At 38.8% G+C, this 27590-nt stretch overlaps 1 protein-coding gene across 8 annotated transcripts in view; it reads right to left on the reverse strand.

The window, feature by feature from the left end:
- Positions 1-27590, reverse strand: part of PHF20 (PHD finger protein 20) — a 68833-nt gene that overhangs the window by 1200 nt on the left and 40043 nt on the right. For all 8 annotated transcript variants that reach the window (XM_021536648.3, XM_021536655.3, XM_021536647.3 and 5 more), the window contains 8 exons: positions 21756-21935; positions 17734-17832; positions 15785-15946; positions 13345-13514; positions 8074-8173; positions 6195-6390; positions 3359-3758; positions 1425-1608 (listed from right to left, as the gene is read on the reverse strand). In XM_021536648.3, the coding sequence (XP_021392323.1) occupies positions 1425-1608; positions 3359-3758; positions 6195-6390; positions 8074-8173; positions 13345-13514; positions 15785-15946; positions 17734-17832; positions 21756-21935 (1491 nt within the window). The remainder of the gene's footprint in view (positions 1-1424; positions 1609-3358; positions 3759-6194; positions 6391-8073; positions 8174-13344; positions 13515-15784; positions 15947-17733; positions 17833-21755; positions 21936-27590) is intronic.

A 27590-nucleotide genomic window follows, 5' to 3' on the forward strand; every position in this document is an offset into this window, starting at 1 on the left:
AATCCTTTAAAACTTCTGTAAATCCTGAGAAGGCAGTGGACAATATTTTTAACATTGTTATTTGAGAAATCATAAAACTGAACACCTCACACCAATCTTTGCAAGTAAATTTTCATACTTAACCAAATAATTCACATGGGGATGGGGGGAGAAGTTGCTGCTCCTAGGAAAAAGCAGAGAAGGAAAACTCTGGACCAGACTTTGTGAAACCTCATGCTAAATTTCTTCTGATCCAAGTCAATTTCAGGGCAAAGACACTGTGGTACATGGAGTTTACACCATCAAAGATGGGACTGTTGTAACCAAAGAAATCTGTCGTAATACGGAACACAACTGACCAAGACAGAACTGGGCAACAAAAAATGGGGATGAAGAGCAAAAGCATGAATCAGCAGAGTGCTTCACAAGGAAAATAAACTCCTGCTTTAAAAAGCTTCTCAGTGGGAAACAAGAAATCCCACTGAGCAGAAGAGAAGTCAAGTGACAATGTAACATGCTCACTAGGAAGGTGGTCAGGTTGGACTATGATGAGTTCTGGGGATGCTGACAGTATTGCAGATGGAGACTCAAATCCTGAAGACAGAATACCTCTACCAAGAGCAGCCACTGCCACCAACCAGATCAACAGGCAAATTTTACCCATGCTGCTGCAAAACCATCAGCATCACTCATTACTGACACATCCCACCTTGGAGTAAGAAAGTTCCTGCTCAAAGCAGCAACACACTGCACATACCCCTGCTCAGCAGCAGGTACAAAGAGTCTAACTTTTTGGAACCGGAGCTTCTTTAGGCAATACAGCCCTGACTGATGTTTACCTGAAACAGCCCTTTAGCTGTCCAACTTTTCAGTACCTTACTTACAAAGAGAAGGCTTTTACTTGGGTAGAAGTTGGAATCCCCCTGCAAGTAAAGCTGCTGTTATAACCACTACACAACCAGTGGTCAGACTTAACAATGTAAGTAAGACCTATCCTGAATCACTTAATGCAACACAAAGGGTTTATAAGTTTTCCATTACTATGAAAATCTTGGAAGAGACAGGAAAGGACAAAAGCCTTGTGCACTGAAGAGGCCACTCAGAATGGGCTAACATAGCCAGCAAGGCCCTGCAGAACAGAGAAATGCAGACACACAAGAGTTTTGGAAAATGACAAAAACTTAATCCCAAAAAGACACAAAGATGTTCCAGTACAACATCTGATGCAACTATTTAGAGATGACCTAACTAGAACTTGTTCTGTGAAATTCTGCCCTTTGTTTTAAAATCTACTCCCTACATCAGCAGCATGTATATTCTCTATTTAGAAAATGAGATAATGAAACATTAATCTCTTTGTGGGTCTGAAGAAGTAAAATTCTGGTTAACATGTTTTGAACAGGTAGTTCAGTTAAAAGTTTTTAAACTAGAATAACACTACTTACCATCTAGCTCCTTCTCAATGAAATCCATTCTGTGTATGACTTCATCTTGCAGAGATTCCACGTGAGCTAAAAGATTGAGCTGCCACTGCAGCTGTGAGTTCACTACTCCTTCTTTGTCTTTTTCCAGCAATTTCATTTCAATAGCTTCCTCTGGAGAGACTTTCTTAGAGACAGACTCTCTCACCTAGCAGAAATACACACATTAAATACTTGTTACAGTGAAAGGGAATTGGAGAGCTGAACTGCCTGAGTCCTCCCAGTCCCTGTAATTGCTGAATTCATCATAGGCCAGTGAGCAAGAGAGACACAGACCATATGCTAACCTGGTTTGGGAAAGAAGATCGAAATACAAACGTACTTTTATGGATATTTTGCTAAAAACTATTTGTACAAGCATCCTGCCACTTTTCATCAGGAAGATCCTGCACTGAATCTGTGCATCTCAGGGAATGCTGACGCTGTTTTTCACCCGACAATAATCCAACTAAAGAGCAAACAATTTAGGAGTGAAAAGGGATTTTTCCTTAAGGAATCTAATCTAAATCCTACTACAACTTTTGCTGAACCAACTCCAAACAAGCATTACCAGGTCCTTATAAAACTTGAGTACAACATCAGCAGAGCTTATTCTATTCCACTACTTTCCTCAACCTTCTGCTGAAATATGGCCCTTTAGAAAAACGCTCTTTAAGATTGAAGAACTACAGTATTTGCCTTTCTAGGAAACATTAACACAATCTCAATAGACTGATAGAAAAGTTAAAAGTAGTAAATTACAACTTACATATGGATGAAATAAGAGATATCCTAACCTTTAATCTAAAAAAAGCGAGCTCAGTATTTAATGGAGCCATAAAATTGTACAATAGTTTGGGTTGGAAGAGGCCTTTAAAGGTCATCTAGTTCCAACACCTGCCATGGACAGGGACACCTTCCACTATCCCAAGCTGCTCCAAGCCCTGTCCAACCTGGCCTTAAGACACTTCCAGGAATCCAGGGGCAGCCACAGCTTCTCTGGGCACTCTGTGCCAGGGCCTCACCATCCTCACAGGAAGAATTTCTTCCTAATATCCCATCTAAAATTTAGACTCCTTCATTTTAAGGCTATTCCCTCTTGTCCTGTCCCTCCATCCCTTGTCCCAAGTCTAGTTCTCCAGGAGCCCTTTAGGCACTGGAAGGGGCTCTCAGGGCTACCTGGATCCTTCTCTAGGTAAACACCCACAGCTCCCCTAGCCTGGCTCCCCTAGAGCAGAAGGGCTTTACTCATTTCCCAGAGGGTTTTTAATATTTTTCAGCCTACATTTCATTGGAATTGGTATTAATAGAAACAAATTTTGCACTGGAGAGCAGAAAGGCCTCTACTAGGCTGACAGAGCTGACAATGAGAACCAAGCATTGAAAAGCTAAACCTGAAGTGCTCCAGTAGGAAGAAAATACAGGACTGTTCCATGGTGATCAGTCTTAAAAAAAATCACTTCAGGCTATACCCTTTTTTTTTTTTCAATCTTGAAATGCTGCCTGAAGAACCTAACATTATTTTAGCTATTAGAAAGAACATGAAAACAAGATGGACATAATTAGAAGCTGGCCTACCAGTGTATTTGGCAGTAACATACATGCTTGGCCCATTCTCTCTGCTAGTGTTTACGTTTCATTTAACACATAAAAGTAAGGAGCAATGAACTACCAGTGGACCATAATGCATGGTCCACACTCTTCAAACAACTTGAGGTCCAGAATCAACCTAGATTTTTAAATTATAATATAAAATGAAGCAGTTGATCACATTTATAATTTTACTTCTACTGGCAACTTAAACAGTCTAACAAAAAATAAACACAAACAGACCAAAAAGTATTAAAAAAGCCTGAGGTTTACAGGTTGCCAGGAAAACAGATGCTCTTTGCCAGAGAGGGCTATTTTAATAAAAATACCTTAGAGTAATTGTGTTTAGATTCATTTTCTATCTTGCATATTTCTTGGTCCAGATTCCAGCCAAACTTCTCTGAAAAGGTATCATCCCCATTCTCTCTTATTCTGTTTACTCCATCATCCATGGCTGAACCTCTTGTTTCCACAACCAGCCTCTGCTCTATGGCAGGGTAGTAGGCCCGAGGCTTCTGGTAACAGTGTTCACTCGTAATGTAAGATTCCTCCACAGAAGGAATTGTTGAGGGTTTCTCAACTGTCCCATTCCAAGTTCTGTAACTTGCTGTCTCCTCTTTGCAAGAGTTTTCCTCGAAATGAATGATGTGTTTTGTATGGATTTTTTCATCCACTGTGATGTGCTTCCATGGATGACACCAAAACTTTAAGTCAGGGTGTTCTTTATTTCTGTTCAAACATAAAAAAGTAAACCATCCAATTTAAATGCCAAAGTGACTAAGCAAATTACCCTCTTGCATAAAGAAACTAAGTAATAATTAAGAAAAAAAAACAACAAAGTTTGGATTAAGAAAAAACTTGAAGAATAAGTTGCAAATAGATACATACAACTTCTCACCAATGTTGGCCCTTCATGGAACACTTTGCTTCAATATTTGCAATTTATTAGCAGCAGAAATTAATTTTAACTGGGCTATTTTTAGTAAAGGTATGGTACACCAATATTGTGCATTGTAGTGGTATTCCATAGTGGCCATAGTTCCCTTCATCTGTTCTTAGAAAAATTCTTATTTTAATTGTCTTCAAATTGACTAATACATTATTTATTCCAGCAGAAGGGACAACTGTAGGTATCAAATTATTATAGATACAACAAATGAAAGATTTAGAGTGAGCACTGTAACCCATGTTCTTCCTTGCGTAAGGCGTTAAAACAGCAGTAAAAGGAAAGGAGAGCAAAGCACAATATTCTGCTATCTTCAAAGGGCTGGCAGCTCATCTGATACAGGCTGCAGGAAAACAGCAGAGCAAATCGCAAATCCTGACTTTAAAGCACCTGCTCCACTGGGCTGCTCAGAAAGTTGGGGGGGGGGGGGGGGGCTGCCCTCAAGCTCCCCTCTCTGCTTCCTTGCAAAGGTGGATAGACTTACTCTATTCAGCTGATCCAGCTTTTCTAGCTGTTCACCAAACCACTCAACAAAACATGACCACTTGACTTTGGTAGTAACTGCTTTCTAACCCAACCTGCAGCAGCTCAGGTTTCTTCAGTGTCTCTCAGAGGAAACCAAAGTGAGTAGAGCTGCCAAGGATGTGCTCAGACTACTTCATAGAAGCACCTTTGCCTCCAGTGCTGGCACAGCAAAGATAGATCTCCCTGGTGAACCATCCTGAAGGCATGACTGCAGAAGTGAAAGCCAGGTGTTCATTTACCAAAGCTTTCTGCTTGAGCTCCACTCATCTGCTACACCTAAAGAAACTGTATTTTGCTCAAAACAGAGCAAGGTATAATTTTACAAAAGATAGGGTTTTTTTTCTGAAAAATGATGCACCAGTTACCTAAGGATGAAAATTCAAATGCTAATACTTGAATAACCTTTTAACTCCTGCCTGTTGAAGGGTCACCCCCCCATGACACTGCCAGGGTTACCTTGGGTCCTCTGTCACCTCCTTGAAACACTGAGCAACCACCTTGAAACACTGAGCAACTCCTAATAATTTCAGGCACCTGTGAAATCATCTTCTCTCTATCTGTTGATCTACATCAACAATAGAATAATTATTCTAATTCGGCAATTTTTCAAATCCCTTCTAATTTGTATCATGATAAAGAAAACAGCAGCTGAATCTTTTAACCAGATGATCCAAACAGGACTGCATGCCACCTTTAATTAAGCCAGGCCATCATACTGACTTCAGCATGGGAGAGAAAAGGAACAAAACCTGCAGCACCCATCACATATATGCCCAGTGTTCCCTACCTCAGTACTATGTAAATCTCAATTCACAGCTGGAAAGCCTGAAACTCAAATGTCGCTCTTTAGAAAAAGGCCCAAGGAGTGGCCTTATAATATTTGTTTCAGTCTCCAAAAAAGAAAGAGATTACTTACAGATCTAACTAAAGGATCCTATAATGGAAAAGCAAAACCCTATGTTAAAATGGCTCCTCTCTTGCTTTAAGCATTATTCCATGTCAGCGGACCTCCTTCATTACCACAGATTAGGGAAAAGGGTCTAAAGAAAGACAAAATCACTTTGCTGCTGCCGTGCAATTTATCAACTAATAAATTACAACTATGGAATTCAATAAATTTAAAACTGCTGGATTTAAGTTAATTTTTTTTCAGTCATCAGAACCCAAGGATGACTTTAAATAGGAAAATACTCAAAAAAGTCAACTTGATAGAAAAAAATCTTTTATGTATATAATTGTTATTTTCTGCAGATATAGCTGAAATGACCTTTCAGAAATGAAGTGCTACAGGTTGCTGAGAGTGCAACCACTCTCCCACTGCACCAAAACAAGATACTGTACCAAAGAAAAGTATCTGATTCCTCTTGGACAAGCCATGACCAGATCTCCTGGAATGGAGAAAGCAAGTGCTGCAAAAATGGTACCATGGCTTACAAGCCTATCCTGTTCTTGCTTAAAATCCATTTGGGTGATTCAGGAAAAACTGTCATTAGTTTTATTAGTTTGATCCTTTCTATACACATTGTCCATTTACACTCCACTCACTTAAACAGATTTCAAACAGCCAAGTCCTTTCTCAAGATCACATGAGCAATTCAAACTATGTTATAAATCCACAGAACACAAATTAAAGTCTGAATTTCTGGTCTAATTCCCGAGGCGAACATGGTGGCTGGTACTTAGGTACTGCTTACTGCAATATGCTCATCTTCAGCTGCAGCCCGTGCAGGACTTCGATCACTCGCTGTACATCACCAAGCAGCTGGTGAGTGGCCACTATCTTCTTGGCATTCTGATGGGAGTAATTTTCTTCCAAAAATGTTAAGCCATGCATGTGACCATTACTTAGCCACTCCTTTTCATACCAGTACTTTAAGCTGGACCTCTGACCTAAAGTGACAGTAATGAGCGAGTTAAAATGAAATGTTGACATTGCTGGTAGTAATTCTGATTACCTCTAGGTACTGCAACAGCTTATTTGTTATTATCAACAGAACCAAAGAAGATCCTGTAACAGCAGACATAACCAATAAAGAAATTAAGAACTTGTCAAGTATGAAGCCAAAAACCTCTGCCCAACTGTAAAAAAATTCAGACCCCAACTTCCACAACAGGCAATTACAGATGAAGCTCAGAAAGGTGTACTTTTAGCAGGGTATCATACTGTCTAGTCTAACCATGGTTATGACAGAAGTTACAGTCTGACTGCAGCTCTTTGCAGACAGTAAAATGCAGAAAAAGGCAATCAGCTTCCCAGTGGTCTTGTTTTTAACATCAACATGTATTAGTACAGTTGTGCATAAATACATTTTTAAGGAATCAAGGAAAAGGTTCTGATAGAAAACTTGCATAATTCAAGCTATTAATAATGATAATTCTGTCTTAAGAGATATCAATATTATCTCTTTATACTGAGTATCAGCAACAGCTGAAATGAAAAAGTGTTGAATGCGATAAATGCATCAATAGAAGTAACTTAAACTGCCAAACAAACAGTATTACAAGGAAAGATGCTTGCTAAATTGCAAACACACACAAAAAAACCTTAATGTTAAATACCTAACAAAAGCTCCCCCACACCCTGTAAAATGTACATTTACTACAGATATTCTCAGTGGACAGCTCAGCTGCAGCAGTTTTGGGAGGACTGTGTGCCCATGGGAGGGGCTCACCTTGCAGCAGTTTTGGGCAGACTGCTGCTCGTGAGATTGGTAAATCACACTGGAGAAATGCACAGAGAACTGTCTCCCATGGGAGGGACCCCACAGTCTCACGCAGAAACAACTTCTCTCCCTGAGCAGTGGAAGAAAACCTTGAGTGATGAACTGACTGAACCCCCACACCCTGTTTCCCTGCACAGCCGATGGAAAGAAGGGAGAGACTGAGGGAAGAAAGGTGTTTCTAAGGGCTCATTTTATTTCTCATTATCCTCCTCTGATTTTGCTGGTAGTAAACTTACCTTGTATCTCTAAGTTAAGCCTGTTTTGCTCTTGGAGTGTTTTCTCCTGGTCTCAACTCATGAACCCTTTGTTAATTTTTTCTCTCTTCTTCCCAGCTGAAGCAGGAGACAGTGAGCAAGTGGCTTTTGTAAGTGGCTGGCGTTGGGCCAGTGTCAAACCAGGACAGCAGGTAATGCAGACAACTGCAAGAGCCACTGCTGAGGAGAGCCAGGAGCCTTCCACTGACTTATTTGAAAGAATGCATCAGCCAAATTTGTTGGGGGAGAGCTGCAGACACATCCCCTAAGATGTACCCATGGAAGTCTTTGCTTGGGCTTCCTGAGTGTTTTCTACACTCATTTGCATAGCCAGTATAATCCTTACTACAGCAAATATGTGATGGTCATCACAGTGAAAACAGTCTTCTCCCATTCCTGTCCTTTTGTAATTCCTTAATATTGACTCATGGACATTCACATAAATTAAACCTTCTGAAACTGAAACTTACCTACAGTGACAGACACAGGTGGGGGGAAAAAATAGTGTAGTTTTTCAGAGTGAGAGATGTAGACACAGATAAACTAGCAGATTTACTACATATGTAACAAAGGACTGTAACCTTAAATTTCTGTACCTGGAGGATCTTGGCAAATATAGCAGGTATATTTCTCAGGTATATTATCTTCCAGTAAGCCCATACAGGCTCCATGCTGCCAGCACAGACACTCTTCACACTGTTCAAAGTCAAGAAGTGCACATTAACAGAAATGAAGCGTAGAGGAACTCAATACCATTATGTCAATTAAGAAACACAGGATCTACGTATTTTAAAACAAAAAGGTCTATTAATATCCACACCCCATCTTCCACTTACTAACAAATACATTACAGAATCAGACCATAGTAAAATGTGAGCCCTCCCCACACATTGTTCATGTATGCTTCTGGAGAATGACAACTAAAATGCAGAAGCAGACATTCTGAAAGATACAAAAATACTCCCTTTGGAAATGAAAATCTTTCATGAGATGGATGTGCGCATAACAAGGATAGCCAAAAGAGTAATCAAGCCTTTATCACCAAAACAGATCCATTCTTCTGAATTCAAAAGCCTTCCCCTTGAGAGGAATGACAGATTTGTCTTCACAAACTAACTGTGGGTCTGCTGTTAGATAAAACTAGCAGTGAGAGATAAAAGAAGCAATGGGAAAGATTCCACTGATTGATGAATGGAAAAAGATATTTACCTTTACAAACAAACTGTAGGTTTGCTGAGAAACGAAACAATGGGGAAAAGCCCTAAATTCCATAACAATTAAAAATTAAAAAGGGTTATACATTAGAGATTAACTTTGGTATCAGGCGTATTGGGAAGTCTAGATATCTCAAATACCTCAGTCAATGGGGAAAGAGAGAGGGAAATGTGGCCAGGAAATCAGGATAAAAAGGAGTCTGCATCCTCCAAAACTTTGAGAGACCCCAGGGGAATGCACCATGGCCTCTCCCCTTATTCAAATAAAGTAAAAGGACTCCTCTGTCTCCTTTTTGGATATAAACCTCTGATGTTTGCAGATTAATTTTCCTGATACCCTCAAACATCAATCCGCATTCAGTTATCAAATCCCAGAGATATTTATGTTATACAGGAGTAAGCAATATTATGCTTTACTGATTCTTGTACCTCCAACATTTTATCCATTTCAAAGGCAGCTCTACTAACACAAACCTGCAGTGCAGATCAGTTGCACCAGCTTTAGGAGCATCCAACGTCATTCAAAGACAGAACAATCATAATGGCAACGACTGAATATAATTTTGATCTCTTTAGCACAGTTATACTATTTAAAATGCAGTCACTGTTCTTAAAGCCATGCTGTTCTAGAACAGGAAAAAAACTATTCATGTTTTGTCATTTTATCCCCCATCAGTATTTTAAAGAGACAAAATCGTGACTGTAGACGACAGATCACTGAAACATGGAACAAAACCCCAGATAAGAATATTAAGTCTATTTTGATTGGAAACTGTGATGTCAGTTAGAAGTTACTATTTTCCCAAGCAGCAAGACAAGACATCATATACCCTTTATTTCTCAGAGCATAAACCAAAAGCAGAAATGTTGTCAATGCTGGTAGAGGACTGCAATATGAGCTAAACCAAACCCTAACGTGTTGCCCTTCATTGACCTACAAAGATGCCAACTTGCTAAAAATTTTGAGTATGTTCAACACCACTTTAATTAATGCTCTTATCTCCTGCCCTTCCTCGAGCTAGTAGGGACAGAAAAGAACAACCAGACTTTGAATATTTCACTGGAGGAGATAGGAGCTCTGGGATTGGAGAATATAAAAATTTAGAGAGAAACAGGTTTCTGAAAGGATGCAATCAACAATGTTTTGCCTTCCAAAAAGGGTAGATAGTCCTAATGCAGTTGGGAGATGTTTTCAAAAAAGGCAGAGACAATCCTCCTTTCACAAATTAGAGCCAGAAAAAGGTGTTCTAAAACAAAGAAAACAGATTAAGAGAAACAGACTGTACTAAAAATAAGAAGGGAGCTCCTGGATCTAGTTACACCTGCATCCTATGAATCATGCCATATTGTACAGAGCTGCACTCAGTGTTTTTCCAGGCAATTTTGCCCAGAACTCTAGTGAAGGTTACAAATGGGGTTGTAACCAAATTATGCATTCTACTCCCATCTACATTATTCTTGATGAACTGTTAATGTTGGGTCGTTTGCAAGAACTGCCCAGCACACACTGGCCCTCAGGCTGCAGGTGTTAAATAAAGGAAAGAGGCAAACTCCTCACACCACTGCCACCTCACCCCCTCCCCAATCCAGGTACATCAGGATACTCTGTCTTCACAAACTGACTGAACCATGATTAACATCCAGCCCAAGGGCATAATCTCTGCCAGTGGACCATAATGCCCCAATGGGCAGCTATAAGGACCTAGGCCATCAAGGACTCCCCAAAACATCCCGACTCCTAGGATTGCATCATTCCGTAGTGAAATTCCCCAACCTGGGGGAGGTACTGAGCATCCTGCCCGTATCTGACCATAAATAATCTGGGTGCTTTGGGAATTTAGGACACCACGACTACTGGACAAATCCAGAGGAGGACCTGAATTTCCACAGGAGGACTAGACCTCCCACGGGATCACTGCTCTCAGCTTCAACCATCATTTCAACAAGACTGCTGTCACTATTTGACAGGACTGAGATCACCACCCTGATCACCAGGGTACCAAGCTGTCCTCTGACCTGAAGCCAGTTTTAGTGTATTGTTGCATTTACTTTAATCTTTCTAATGACATTGCAACTCTGACCTGAAATCTCTCTCAAGGTATTTGTGTGGGGTTCGTTTCTCCCACTGGTTTACTTTCAAACCTGTACAAACATCTCAACTTTTTAAAATTTTACTCAACTGATATTTAAATATCCATCCCTTCAAGGAACAGGTCCATTCTTTACCTTGCAGGTTCTACTGTACACTGTGGTTGCTAGGCTACAGGTTACTGCTCTGGCACATGCTACTGGGTAACTACCCCCTCCCCGGGTGGTAGCAGAGAGTTTCAAAGCACGCCAAGAAGGAGATTTAGAAGAGAAAAAACCTACAGCATTGTGCAAAAAAGTATTTAAGTTGAAATTCATGTCACAAAATAAATTACCAAACTTGAAAGATGTGTATTTAAAGCAGCTTTTTACCTTCTAGAACAAGACTGTCTCAAGTCCGTTTACACCCATCACCTCTGAGGCTATCAAATTCAGCCCCAGAATTTTCTGCATCATTCACCAGTGTTTAGGTATACAAACTAAAAAGAAGGGATAATGACAATCTGTCTGGATCTCTTTGGGCCTCACTGAGTGCTGTGTCTCCAGAAGGAACACAGGGCAATGCTACACTGCAGCTTTACACCAGCTCCATAAATCAAGTCTAGTAACCTCCCTGCAGAGTTACAGAGACCGGAACAAAACAGCACTAACCAACAATACATTATTTTTCTGTACTTACTTTTCCAGGTTTAATTTCTACTAACTGAAGCAGATACTTTTATAAACGCAAACCCAGATTTCTGCATCCCAGTGCTATGAATGACATCCTTAATGCACAAATGGCTCAAGACAATTAATTTAAGGCAAGTACAGGTCAAAGAAAATTTTTTATAAAATATTTTGAATCTGGGGGCAAATTATTAGTTTAGATATCTAAAGGAACTCCCATTTTAACTGTGTATGAGTTTCATGGAACTTTAATGTTCCCTAATCTTTCATGGACAAGAAGGTGCTGCTGAGTTTAATATTTTCCTGCATTATTTCTAAATTTGACACATTCATGGCAATGAACACAGCTGAAAGAGAACACTTAGCATTCTCTCTCTTGTAAGAGAGGAGGGTATACATGTATATTGGGAGCAATGAACCTCCAGCCAGATCCACGAGGAGCCCTGGCTCCTCATTCCAATATCAAGATTGGTACATAGCAAACCCAAACAGGATCTCCCAGGTGCCAGCGTATTTCCTGTTATCTCAATCCCCATAAAGAATGCAGATACTCACAAATACTGCTGATCTACATCTCTTTTCCAGAAACCAATTCTTTCACAAATCAATTCAACTATTAAAATGTTTGCAATATGCTAAAAACACCCGCCCAAACCACTTCAACCTAGCAAGGTAATCTTAGAAGCAGCTCATGAAACTTTAAAGTAAAGGCATCCATAGGCTGCGTCCAGAGCCAGGTGACAGTTCTCTTCATTCTGCAATCCTAACCTAGTGTTGAACTTATTTTTGCCAGTTATTCTCCCAGGCTATTTCTTTCTGATTTTCTGTAAGCCATCTCCTCAGAGGACATCTACTCCCTTTAGTCACCACTGTTGGGACTCCTTTGTCCTCCTGTACAGTCTGATGCTATTTACTTACACTTGACCACTGCCCATCACTCCACCCTTCTCTATTAATTCATAAGGTACTTTTTGCCCTGCACTGTCAGGATCCAACACTAGAACAAAGGTGTGCAAAGTGAACTCACTACTAAGAGAAAAAGCATCATACCTTCGACAGCAAGGCTCCATGAAATAGCATGGAAATGAAGTAGCATAGAAACTCAAAGAAAATTAAGTAGAGCAAAAAATTATTAAGAAATTGAATTGATTTTTTGACTTCATCTCTTGAAATTAATAGGAACTGGGTGAGATGGTTAAAGCAGCTACGTAGGGAAATTATTTCCTGATAATTTACAAACATCTCAAAGTAATAGGCAGGTAACTTCCAAGGAAGCTCTTATCAACAGTGTTAAGCAGGAGAGATAAAAGAAGCCTCTCCAAGTTTTAAAAAGAGCACATGTGGAATGGACAGATGGCCTTAGGCAGATTAGGAACTTCGAATTTGCAGACAACTGCAGAATGGACAAATGACAAATGCAGTTCTGCTTTAAAGCAAAGCCTTCAAATTTTTTTTTTTTTGGATGTTCATCCTGTCTGGAGAATTGTATGTATAAGTCAAGCTTCTTACCAGGCCAGAGGAATGGGAGGTACACTAGGTATCTCAAGGCAATGTTCTGAACAGGCTCTAAATTAGAGGGAGCCCGAAAAAATCACTGATTTCAAATATGCATTCTCACAATCAATGATGTCTTCAATGTTTAGAAAAATTCACAAATAATAAGCCAATCATTTTTTACTTGGAGTGAATGTTTCCTCTTTCCTTCAATTAAAAATCCTAAATTGTACTATGAAGCAGAAGTTAATTATCATAGCAGTCACCCTGACAGATTACTTAAAAAATGTTATGACTTTGGAAGTCAACAATAGTTTATTATTTCATGTACAAAACAGAAGTTTCTCTACTGACACCTTCCACTGCATTCAATGAAATGTGTATTTACCCTCCACTTCATACCTGAATCATGAAGTCATTTTCTTCTTTTACTTCACAAACACACCGAACAATCTCAAAATCACTTTCTTCTATTTCTTCATCAGGGTTTGTGGTTACATCAACATCCTGACTGCAGTCATTGTCACTCCAAGGCAAGCTATCCATAGATGACTCACTCAGGGTGTCATCCTCTGTACAAGAAGTATTTATATAAAATCCTGAGTAATTATGAAAAAGGTCCCTCAAAATCTCATCCCAAGTATGCAGACATACATTCCAAAAAGCATAAGTTCACAGTGTAATTTAAAGAATACCACAGTTTCAACAGTTTATTGAAGGTTACTATATAATGAAGTTTTAAAGTCTCATTAATGGCTCCCTCAAAATATCCACCTTAACAGCTTTTGTCATTAAAACTGTACTGTCAACATACAGCATCTCAAACCAAGTCTCTTCAGACAAAACTATAAACAACAAAACCAGGCTTGTACATTCAAACAGGATTCATGCTCATTGCTGCAATTGGTATAGAATTGTGACTTGGCACCTCTAATGTAGAACTCTCAAAAGGAGGCAAGAGGGTTCTGTTTTATGAACCATTCAGTCTCACAAAGTGATGCTTCCATGACAGAAATACTGGGTCCAACACAGAATTTAATCCTGCTTCAGAAATTATTTTCATTTACTCTTCTGTTTAGGATGCATTTATAAACTCACAGGCAGTGCACTGCACAAGGTATTCTTCCAGAATGCACTCGCACTACTTAGCTGAAACATTAGTGGATCCTAGATTGAATAAAACTACCAAGAAAATTTAGACTGAACAGCATTGAGAATCTTGCTTCAGTAACAGCTTAATTGAGAATCTTGCCTCAATAAAATTAAATAAATGTCTGCATCTTCCTTGGGGATAGAATGGGAGGGTCAGAGGAAGAAGAGGCATTTTAATTATTTGAAAATAATTTAATGAATAAAAGGGAAATGGAAGGTAAAAATTTTAGTCTTCAGTACAATGGTGAGGTCTCACCTACAGTGAGGATAACTACTTTCATCATTTAGCTCACAGAATCATAAAATGCAAAAGCAGAACTACCAGCCTGTGGCATAAACTGTGTATTTTAGAGAAACATCTGTTGTCAAATTAAAAGGGATGAGAACCCAACACAATAATTTATTTCCATGTTTAAAAGTTTCATTCTGCCTCTGAACTAGGACACCCTTTCCTAAGGTACTGCGGAAGTTACAGGTTAGGCAGGCACACTACACTTCCATATTACAAATAAGTTTCACTTTTGTTTATACCAGACCTTGTCTGTCTAGGCACAAGTCCTGCAGATGCAAAAAGCAACAAAACAATTTTAAAATAATAAAATAAAATAATTTCTGGTATTTCTCTTTCAATATCTATCAACTGATTAAAAGAAGTCTGAGTAACTGATAGCCAAGCTACTAAACGGTATGTCCTATGGTTGATATCTCCAGAAACACAACTGCTCAGACTTGCAAAACGCTTTTCAAGACATTATTGCTATCTGCACTTTAGTAGTTTTTAATGTTTCCTGTTTGGCCTATAAACGGAAATTTAACTGAAGTTATATTTTACTTTTGTCCAATAACAAACAAAGCTATGCCAAAAAAACCCTAAAAATCAAACAAAAAACCCCCAAAACAAGCTCAAATGGTTCTCAACAGTGTATCTGTACAAAAACGAATTTAAGGTTCTTGTAATATAATCAAGCTGTCAAATATTTTCTATTTCCTTCAAATCTGTGAGTTTTAAGAACAAGAGTTTTAAGAACAAGAGAAAAAACAAACATTTATCATTTTTATTGTACCAGTTTGTATCAGTAAGTAGCAACATGGAGCAAGATATTAAGAATTATGAAAGATGATACACAGCAGCCAGATTTTTATGGATTCTGTGTATGAAGTACTATGAAGACACCAGTACACAGCTACTCAAGAGCTTCTCGTATGAAGCTCAGAAAGTCATTATAACTATATTCTGTATCTATACAATTACACATCACCACACCCAGTGGTCTCTTGAACACAGCAAGCTTGCAAAGCACCCCTTTTAAATTCTGAAGGAGCTCTTACTTTGTAGAAACTTTTGGCAATATAAAAAATTTAATTATTGAATTGTAACTCAATTATTTTCAGAGTTAATAAGGCACTGAAAAAAAACCCTCACAAAATGAGTTTGGTTTCTGAAATAAAGGCAACAGTCTTGAAGTGTATATGAAAGTAAAGTCAAAATAAAAATCAGCAGCATCAAGCTCTGACAAATGAACTAGTTCCCACCTTATCAAGTGGGGGGGAAAAGAAATATACACGATCCTGAGTAAGAATAGCCAAATTTACACAATTAAGAACCAGTTTTCAGGTATGTTAGTGCTGCTCACATATTTACTGGTAATGAAAGAGCAAACCAGAAAGCCACAGAGGAGAGTCATCTCACCATTTGCTTTTGATTTTCCTTTGTGCTGTCCAGAGTCAGTGCAGTGAAGTAGTGTACTTGGGTGAGCAAATGATTTATTTGAAGAATTAGATTTTGTGACAACTGATTTTTCAGGTGAAAGCTCTTGTGAGATATCTGTGCTGTCCCCAATGCCCGAATACCCTGTAAAATTGTAGTAAATGTTATTAGAAATTCATGGTCAAAAAAAGAAGAAACAGCACCATGCATGCCCATAGCAGAAATGTGTAATTCACTGAGCCAGATCCCAGTATGCTGGAGCTATGGGACTGCATGATGCTGCTGCAAGATGTGCAAGCTTTCCAGAAGCAAGAAGGTATTTTCTGAACCAGGCAATTTTATGCCACCCAGTCACTGTTTACTGCTGTCAGAAATTATAAAGGTCTAAGTGACCAGCCTTTCCAAGCCAACTATTCTTCAGGCTGCATAGGTATACAAATGCCTCTGCTTTACAAGCACTTCCACAGAAGCATTAGTAGCTGGAGACCTCCCCCTCACATCCCACTCTTACTCACACAAGGCTATACACATTCTCTAATTTCATAGACTTCAAAGTGGATAGAAAGCACTTGTTTTCCTAGTCTATGAATGGAACAGAATGCACAGGTGGACAAGCCCAGTTTAAGAGTGTGTAAAGAAAACACCTTGAATGATTCCTCTGTGAGGCCTACACTGGACATAAATCAAGGCTGGCTGAAATTACAAGTAGCACTCTCCAGTTATCTGGAAAAAATATTCACAGTTCCTGGACTGAATTACCATAAGGTCAACATCAAAAAAAGGCATGTAACATCTTAACACCCAACAACAGACTGATATGTAGCTTGTGGGGACTTGGTGCATGAATTGACTAATCATATTTTGCACTTTATCATTATATTTGTGAGCACCATACAGTAAGAAATTAATTAAAATTATTTGTTTCAGTACAGTTCTTACTGACTTAGCCTGTGGTTCTTCCAATCCACTCTCTTGATAGCTGGCCCTATTCAAGGCAGTCATCAGAGAAGTAAGGCATTTCTATCTCAGAAACTCCTCTTTAGGGGAGATCTAGTTTCACAAATGATGCCTAGCAGATTGAAGTATGCTGCATCCTCACAATAGCAGAGGAAGTTGTCACACTTGAATCCTTAAACGTTTCACCAAAGAAATTTTCCAGAATCAGCTGTGTTTTCAGCAGTGAAGAATCCATTACGTCTAATGCTTGGGCCTCTACTTCAAGTTGAAAGCTTGACGTGGCCCCAGGAAAGCATTCCCAAGCCTCCAGAGATGAAACCAAGAAGACACATTGCTACTACACGCATTTTAATGTAGTGCAACAGCATGTTATGAGACATGAAAGAGGGACACAGCTTGAGTATAGACTTCAAATAGGGCTTTTACTAAATCTCTCCAGAAAAAAAAAAAATCTTTAAGAAAGAAATTAAGGCTGTGACAGGTTTAACTGAGCTCATTGTTACAGCCCACTCCCTCCCAAAGTGAAGGTGTAAGAAATAATACGGTTAAGAGCAGAAAAAGAGGCCTCAGTTTTTCCAAACTCCAGCATTCATAAAGCAGTCCCAAAACTAACATAACAGAGAACAGCCTGTACACATGGCATCTGCACCCTCTTAATTAGGCAAAGCTTGCACAGAAGCACATTTATTAAGGAAAAGCCTGACTTACAGACTGACATTAATTTACGAGTGACATTAATTCTATGCCATTACAAACACTACTACAAGCCGCTACCCAGCATTAACGATGAAGCTTAACCAAAAAATAAATTATCTTGTCAATCACAATTAAAAATAAATTATTTAATAAAATAAAAGCTAAGTGAAGAAAACGGCTGAACTACAGTGCCTGCTCTTAAGAGATGTAAAGTGATTTTTTGTAATAAAACAAAATAATGAAACCAGTTTCATCTACAGAAGAAAAATTAACTTTACCAGGCTTCGTTTTCTTTTTCTTTTTTTTCTTTTTCTTTGACTTGGATCTTTCATAGTCTTTGGATTTTTTTTCTTTGTTCTTCTCATGCCCTTTAACAGCTGAAATTAGACAAAATTCCAAATTAGTTTTAAAAGCATATATACATTTATTCTACTTCATAATGTTCTTAAAAGTCTTAAAATTTCTTTGGACAATCAAGGCTAGTTCCCTGAAAAACAAACAAACAAACAAAAAACAACAAAAAAGAAAACAAAAGAAAAGAAAAGAAAACAAAACAAAACCCAAGAAGGAAACTTATTTGTAAGAATTTCCCAGCTCTCAATTGGAATTATCTATTTTAAGTCCTAATCTGACTGTCCCGTAACAAAATATAAGTATCATGTAAGAGAAATCAAATGTACAGCAGCACCCATTTATTATTTACAAGCTTCAGAGATCATCAAAAGACTGAGGGATTTGTTACGTCCACTTTCTAAATTATTATGACTGGACATTTCACTAGCATTATAACAGAACAAAACTCCAACACCCCAGACTTCAGTTCAGCTCCCCAATCAAATATTTTACTTATATTGAAAATGGAGTAATTGGTTCAGCCGGCTTTAACTACTCTCTCAACATCTGTTTCCTATCCTATTTTTATGGGATTAAAAACACACCATTATTTTTGAATGACTAACAGCTGTCAATCAAGTCTATCCTTAAAGCACATTTCCAGAGCATGCACAGCTCAGTATGACCCTGTTGCAAGGGCATGTACACAAATCCCTGCTTTCTAGACCCAGTATTTGGTTACATTGTGTCTTTCAGGTTTAGGTCCCAGCAGCAGAATTTCCAGATATTTATGCAGTTCCTTATGTAAATTATCCTGACTCAGAGATGTAATCAACACCTATTATGGAAGGATGCCTTGTATCTCAAAATGGCTCTGCTCTCAGAATGTTTGGCTGATTAATCCACTCAACATCCCATTCAGAAACCTATTTCAAGATCAGATCACAGAGATCTGAAGAAGCACCTGAAGACAGTCTATACTGTAAGAAATCTTCACTTGCACAAACCATTTGAGAGCCTTAGATTGTCTGTAACCATTTATGACGTAAACCAGCAATACCAACGTATTATGTCAATCCCTTTCATACATGTCAACACTAAACTCCCTGATTCATCAGCTGAGTATTTACGGCACAAACAGTTCATTGAGAAAACTGCAAATCGCAGTCACATTTAATCAGTTCTGGTAAAATTGCAGGACAAGCTTAATACCTTGTCTTCAGGAGACTCTTTAGCTTTGCATCTCCCCATCCCTCTCAGTCCTCAAAGATTTCCCGCTACTTTGCCACTTCTGTGCCCCTCTTAGCATGAGGTTAGCAAAGGCACCTCAGTGTCCTCACCCACATGGCCACACCTGGCCTTCAAAGGCAGCAGGACTGGCAGCATAAAAGACACCTTCTTCCACCTCTCCATGGGTGTTGAGGGAGGTTGAAGAAAACAACGAACCAAACAAAAAACAGGAAACGAAAAGGTGCATATTCAAGTGTCAAACAAAGTGCTTCCAACTTCCTTCATACTTTCCTCTGTCCTCATCTCCTGTCCTTCTAATGGTCAGGATCCTCTTGGTACCACTCCCTTTGCTCTGCTCACAAGGATGCAAGGAAGTTCTACCATTTTATTCTTCCAGAAGGGCAAAGAGAGAATAACTGAGCTCAACAGAGATAGGAAAATTTTGCTTCTTTTCATTTGAAAATTCAGATTCACATTATAAGATTGCTGGCTTTGTTTGAAGATATCCAAGGGTACAAGGTAAGCTTCCTCAACAAGTATTAACATATCCAAGATAAATACAAAAGAAACTGTCCCTTTATCCACTTTGTCCCCTTAACCTTCTCCACGTGTCTTAAAATCTGAAAAAAATCTAAATATTTTCAAATTTCTTTCTGGAGCTATCTTCTGAAATGCACAACACAGTTAATGCATGTTTCCATGGAAAAAAAAAAATCTTCAAAGAACAAGTATTCAAGTATTGTACTAGTCTTCCAAAAAAACGGGTACTAAATAATCTTGTTGTTTAAAGCTATTTCTTCAAAGTGCTCTGAGGTGTAATGAATTTTCACTGACATGAGACCAGACAGAGACACTTGTCTAGGTTATGAGTATTCTCATATATTCACATGATCAAAGATAAACTGAAAAAAGCACGAAACTACTATATTTTTTAATTGTTTGGGGTTTTTTTTGAAAAAACAAAGGATTTCAAGTTCCTTGAATGGCAGAGACTCATAAAAACTGGGATGAGTGCACACCATCCTCCATCACATCACCACAGTGAAAGTTCACCATGATCTCTAAATGCCACACTTGCACATAGGACACATCCCACTGAGTGAGGAACACTGAGGAGATACTGAAGGATCGCATTTAGACTGAAATTAAAAACTAATTTAAAAATTAATTTTAAAATTAATGAACCTCCTAGGTCACCCTGCCCTGTTTCTTTCAAGGTTTGAGGAGCCTCTTTTATCTCTTTAGCTTGGAAATTCGCATACTTTCTCCTCAGCTGGGGCAGTTTTACTAGTGCTGCAGAGTTACTAGACTAAACAGCATATTTTACTTATACTAAGCAAGCTCAAAGCAGCACATTTCACCTAAATTTAAATAGATTTCTACTCTGTTCACTGTTTCATTACCTTCCTACAAGGAAGGGCAGTGAGAGATGCCCAAGAATAAACAAGATGCTAAGCACTGTCTGCTATGATCAACAGAACAACACGGAGACAGGCAGCTAAGGAGGTGATCTCCAGCACCTAGAGCATCTGTCATAGACACAGTAGTCTAATCTAAGATTTTATTTGTGTTTTCTTCATCATTGTGACTCAAGTTCTTAACATCTGAATGAAAAGTGGTGATGTAATAGTCTAGAAGTGTGTTGGGAATTATTTATATACATACAAAATATTAAAATATATGTATTGTTTCTATGAGCATGTGCCTGTGTATACATGCATCCCCCCACATCTCGTTTGGCTGTTACCCACCTATACTACAGTAGACTTCCATATAAACAGAGTTTACCCAGTACCACTGAACAGTCAAAGTTGTGAAGTTCTTCAGAGATGTCTAGTAGCAATTGCTGACTACCAGAAGTGGTCAAGTGCTATTGAAAAAAATCACCTACAAAATAAACCACCTTAGGTCATCATGCCTCATGCCCACCCCCGTTTGTCTCTTTTAAGTTTAGGTATCTCAGTAGGTACAGTATTAGTTAAAATATTTAATGATTTGGGCAGCCAGGAGTTTAACAGAATTACAACCTTCAACCTTTTAATGACCTTTCATACTTTAGTACTTTTTACATCTTATAAATATTACCAGCTGACTGGGAAGAATAAACCCCAGTGCAGATAGCATGAAAACTTACAAAATGACAGTGAAAAAAGACTGCTTACATTTTATGCCATACATTTATACAAAATTATTCTCTCAGAATGAAGGTTTGAGAAACAACTGCTCACTTTAAAAAATGGGCTTATTAAACCTTAACAAAAATACAACAAAAGGACTAAATAAGGAAAAGCAGACCTAGGAAGTGTCCTAGTGCTGGCTGTCCACCATCATCAAGTTGGATGCTTCCACCTTTTACATCTCTAGCCCCTCCTAGAGCCTTGTCAGTTAACTGCTTCCTTGCTGTCCAGTGGTAAAAGTCCCTTTCTCACATTCTGATTGGAGGTCAGATGCTGCCGTAGTAACAAGCCAACCTTCCCAAATCCCTGGATTACCAAGACCATCCCATGACAACACATACTGGGGGGAGCACATTGCAGTACCATAACTATACATTTATAAAACTTCTTTGGCCATATAATGTTTACCCCTTAATTGTGAGAGCCAACCATTTACTCATCTATAACAAAGGTACACAGAATATTATCAGTTCCTTACAATGTTTAAAACTTTCTAAAGACTTTTTCCTTTCCAGTTAACTTTTCATGTTTAACTTTCCATGTTAAACCAAAAGCCGTACCATGTTGAGCTCTTTCTCTTTCCCGAGGTCTCCGCAGTGCTCTTGCTATGTGGTTCCTGGTTTGGTCTCTAATAGAGTGTCGGTGACTATACAGTGCACTTACAGGAGGTGAAGTTCGTCTCTTTTCTACTTTTTCATCTCTATATGGGGTACTCCTGAGGGTTATGTGTAGAGGAGCATCTACAAATAGAACAAAGACCAAGTCCATGCTTTAAATACTTTCCAAAGTCAGTCTATTTCAGCAGCAGCAGCAGCTCTGGCAGACCATACAGAATGTTTCTGATCAGACATTGCTCAACTCAATCCTAGCCCTGACTAAAAAGCTAAAACCTCCAATGCTTTTGCTGGACTTGCTGATGGGCTTTTCTTTCAAAAATAAACACGGGATGTCCATGCGTTCCCCAAATTTCTATTCTTCCAGAAAAAAATTGATTCTTTTTTTGAGAAAAGTTGAAAAGACAAACACTTCAGTTCGGCAGTGATATAAGCTAGGTAATTTTTATTAGTTACTCCAAGAGGAAAAGTGCCCAGTAGCTTTATTTAGTGGAACCACAGCCAGTTCTTGAAAGTATACTTTGTAACACACATAGAAGTGGCACAAAGCAGCTCTGCACATAAGGAATAAGTTTTTTAAATATATAGCACTGAAACAACAATGTTTCAATCAAGAGTGAGATGCAAGAATTCAGAACCATTGCCTGAAAGTCATAAAAATCTTAAGATGCAGACATGGTTTCATATGAGATTACATTTTTTATTTAAATTAAGTTGAACAGTTTCATCCTCCTAACTGCAAGTAGCAACTCCTCCCGAAAGACTCCTGGACACAGAAAAAGAGCAGTGAAGGTGATAAAAGCTAAGTTGCATGGCAGATAGGACAGCAGACTAAACAATATCAGTTGCCATTCTGGAGTATTACATCAAGTATCCTGGTCAATGAGACCCAGTAGCCAAACTGACAAGCTGCTGGCATTTATCAAAATTGTCCAGTTCTATTATCATATGCATCTCAAAAGTTCAGAGGATAAGGCAACTTCTTTCTAATCTGAAGATTAACATGCCACACTTAGACACCTTTAATAAAAAAATTGTGAGCAGAACCTGAGAGTGACTGAAAAGGGAAGGGAAAGAGTCCCGGAGGGCACACTTAAAAGAAGAAACTGGATCAAGCACCCTGCCATGATCAACATTTAAAGTTGAAGAAATAACAAGGCACATTAAGAAATGTCATTGCTAGCATTCTCAGAATCACGTGGATCTCTTCAGGCAAAAGAAACTCCAAGATGCAGAAACTGGATGACATTTTCCCTGGTCCTCTCTCTCTAGGAAGTTGGAACTTAAAGGAAAAAAAAAATTCCAAACAAAAAAGAAAAGCGACTTGTAATTATTTCCACAACCAAATTTATATTCTAGTCACATGCTCTAGTGCTCTACAGCAGCCACAAAAACTAGAAATTAAACCAAAACCCAATTACCACACAAGACTCTCTAAAAGATGCCTTTTGTCCAGATAGGCATTTTTTTGGGTAATTTTTTTGTCCAGTTGGGTTTTTTGGCGCTGTCTTTATTTACTTGTCTGTTTTTAAGTCAGGTTTATTTTGACTTCCTGTTCCTCTGAGGACTTCCATGACTAGGGGTCAAGATATCATCAGTTCAGATGACAAAAACAAAAAAAAAAAGTTTCAGAGGAGAAGTTTTTCCCATAGTACACAGTAGTTGAGAAATAAGATTCAGGTAGTACATAGTCTCTTTGGGAACACCAGTACCCTAACAAAGTTTAAGAAATGCAAACAGTCTATTTCATAGGGTGAAAAGTCACACAAACAATCTTTTCTGCAGCTTTCCTGACTATCTACTACTCTGTGATAATGTTCCAAAATATTTACAGAACACCACACTAGTGAAACTCAAAATTACAATACAAAAATCTGTACACACCTGACAGCCTTCATTTAGGCCTCCTTACTTTCCCTTCTCCCAATAGCTCAACTCAATCTCATGAATTAACATTTAAGAACACCATAGACACCTTGATCCTAGCAGTCTACAAGAGCACAAGGCCTCTTAGTTTCCTGTGGGCTGACAAAGATACACACAGGCTCTTGGTGGAATAGAATTGTATTTCATGTCCACTGGGTTTTTGCAGCTTTGTGAGACTTAATTTCAAAGATATTTTTGCCATCCTGTCTTTTATGACATACAGGTTTAATATATTTCTGTAAGATTTCTCAGTTAACTCTAACATTGTCCTGGGGGAGGAGTCATGGCACTCTATCATACACTGGGTGCATTTTTTTTTTTTCAGTAACTGATACAAAGATGCTAGGTTTTCAAACATCTTCGTTCCATTGAAAAGAAAATTTAGAGGATCTACAAGATTGCTGAACAGTCTAAAATACATTTTAGAATCTGTGAATAAATTTGAGATAATGAGATTAAAAACCTGGAAATTTATCCTGAACTTTTGGGACAGCAAATATTAAAACTGAGGCCATGGAGATGCAAACTTACAAGCCTTCCATACCAAAGTGTCCTTTTTTTCTCTCCATTTGGAAGTATAACTCAGGTTAGTTTATAAAACCATTCCCTAAAGAATAAAGAACAATTATTCATAACAAACACAACTAACACCTTATATTTAGGCATGTGGCTTTAAAACTTGCACATTTTTCACATTTGGATTTTCTGCATTAGAACCAGAGTGTGCCACCTGTTTCCAATCTCTTGTCTCCCCAAGCCAACATTAACCCTCTTCTGCCTCCACCCAGTCACAGTTTGGGCTGTAAGACTGCAGTGATAGCAGGACCATGCTCACAGAGATTCCTACGAGGAGTACACAAGGGATCCCTATGTGTTTCCTAGAGCTGCTTGTGCAGGCCCCATGAAGACACATACACATGTGTCCCAACTCAGGGAAACCACAAAAGGCACAAAAAGCCTCCTGACACCCTGAGCAGTGACACTTTCATTGCTGTTGAACAGTAATGTTGTGATTAAACATCAGAGCAGATTAATTTCCAGCTCAGATGACACTGAATACCACTAACAGGAACAGGAGGTATGTTCACAAGATACTGGAGACGAACAGGATTGCTGATTAACTGCCTCCAGCCTTCTTCCATGGAGTTCTTTCAGACCTCTCTCCCCTAAGCCTGGAAGAAGCATCCCCTGTCATATGAAGAGCTGACCCAGAACCTGTGAAGGATCTTAGAAACTAACACATACAGACCTGAGTTATGAAATTACCTCAACCATGCAGAAACTAAATAGACAGAGCTTTAGAAAACTTACTACTAAACACACTGAGGTTCAGTGACAGACAAGGCTGTAGCTTTCTATCCCTTCGAACTCTGATATAGGACCCCAGCTAAGAAGATAACATTCACATGAAGCAGAGACTGCTTTCCTACATATGTGAATCAGGCAAAGTTACCATCCACACCTGTGAGATCATTTGCTGGGAACTTCCAGTGGTATTTTCAAGAACTGAAAGACCATGTTTCATCTTGACTTACAGCCACCCCCCGGAAGCCAAATGCATTACTGTCTTAATAAGCCAAATACAACCAGCAATTCTGCAAACACAGAGGGTGTTTATGCAGATCTTCCCTGGCTCCAAGGAAAAAAAAACCACATTTGTAGTTCACCATGCACACTCACTGCCTAGCAAAGAGACATCAGCCAGAATCAAGAGGAAACAGGAAAATTTCCCAAAGGATTCATCTGACAACCACTACACAACAGACCAGAGGTTTGCCTGTGAACAGCTGTTAGAAACAACCAGATGCCTGAGATGTTTTAAGATGGCAAAACAAGTTTGCCGACCCCACCCACACACAATTCAGCTCTCATCAGTAACACAAGTATGGACAAAATACCTATTTTGTTTACTCATGTTAAGAATTATTTCATGTTTATATCCTGTTAGTTTATACACTAACAAGATATACTGTAATTAACTGAGTAGGCAGAATTTTCTAAAAATGAGGTTATGTAAAAAAATTTAAACATACTGACAAAATGTTTTTTTCCTTCCCTACTTTTTCCACACTAGGGACAGATTTTTTACAGTAGCCAAACTAAGAATTGCAGATCTGTTCCTTTATTTTCTTCCTCATGGCAAGGAACACAGGAGAGCCAAGAGTGGCAACAACTTGCCAGACTGAGACTACTGTACTACACCCACACTCTAAATCAAAGCCTAATACTGTACAGTTGCTTTTGAAGTCCCAAAACTGAGTTAGCCTATTACCAAAACTCCTGAGAGGAGCTAAACTATATCCTTGGAGTCAATGCATATCAACTCATGAAGTCACTGTCAATACAATTGTGTTGACACCAGTACTAAGTAGTTATTAAAAGAACATTAAGAGCACACCCATCACCTCAGATGGCAATTCCGTTATCAACTCCCCTGCTTGTTCATGAGGTTTGTGTCTCCTGAGAAATCTCCAACATCCAGCAAGTACAGAGCTTCACCAGGGTATGGTGAGGACACACATCACTAAAAAGATGAAAGTCACCAATACAGAAAAACTCCAAGTCAAGATGTCAAAATTGGGACTTATAGGTAACAAAGAAACTATTCTATGCCTAATGCCCTTGGAGTGGTGTAAGTCAGGAAAAAAAACATTTTTATAGGTCAGGAAACAACAATCTTTATTAAAAAAAACCTTTTTCAAGCACTTTATACAAAATAACATGGACAGACAGACATATCTGAAAGAGAAAACTGGTACCTTCAGAGAAAATGGTTTACAGTGTCACCAGGGCACAAGTCACAGTATAGGATGATGTACTTCAATAGTAAACTAAGGGGTTCTGCAGCAAAAGAGAAGGGACCACAAAGAAAGAAACCTGTCTTAAGGTTAATGCATATGGGCACAGAATCCAGTTCTACTTAAGAGTTGGACTCGATGATTCGTGTGGATCCTTTCCAACTAAGAATGTTCTGTGCATCTGTACTCAATTTTTTTTTATTACAGCAATCAATAAGTAGCTAACTGACAAACTATCACAGATACTGTACCACATTTAATTCCCAATAAATTATTCCGTTTGCATCTCGGTTTGAACTAGCACAAAATCTAAGCAACTCTTTCATCTAAGACCAACACTGAAGTAATCTGCAGCCCAGACTCAGAAAGCCTCTTTTAGGCTTATACATCCACACATATTTTGTACAGATCTTGATTCTCCTAACAGAAGCCTGCAGGTGGCTCTGCAATGCACCTGAGGTGTAATGTAACCTGAGAGCTGAGGGCAGGTATACCTGCATCTCCTCTAGCCTGGGGACACACACTGCATCAGCTGCCTTATTCTATGCAAGGATAATTCTTTCCTGAAGACCAAAGCAGCAGCAACTCAAGTACTGTAACATGCACTCGGGGGAAGAGCTGCTTCACCATAATGATCTCATACTACTTCCTGATAAATTGAAGAAGGGTATTGCCTGACCATATCCAGTAGCCACGAAGTCGTAGTCATTCTGTTCAGGGATATTCTGTAAAGCATATGCAAAATACAAGCTGCAGGCAATGGCAGTTCCTTTCTTCTCTGTTCAGAGCAACTACAGAATTTAAAGACCTATCTGTCAAGTTTGACACTGCAAAGGCAAGATCCTTTGGAATGAGGGGGAGACAGCTCAAATCAGTCCCACATTAACCTTTCCAGCTCACTCAAGCTTTGATTGCAATGTCAAAAGGCATAATTTACATATTAGAAATTTTAATTTTGGACTCTCCACTCCACTGCAAAGCAACTATATTTGAACTGTTCTTTCCCAAATCTCACAACATGGTCACTGAAGACCACTTACATCCATCTTCTATTCTA

Source organism: Lonchura striata, chromosome 17, assembly GCF_046129695.1.
Source record: "Lonchura striata isolate bLonStr1 chromosome 17, bLonStr1.mat, whole genome shotgun sequence".
NCBI lineage: Eukaryota > Metazoa > Chordata > Aves > Passeriformes > Estrildidae > Lonchura > Lonchura striata.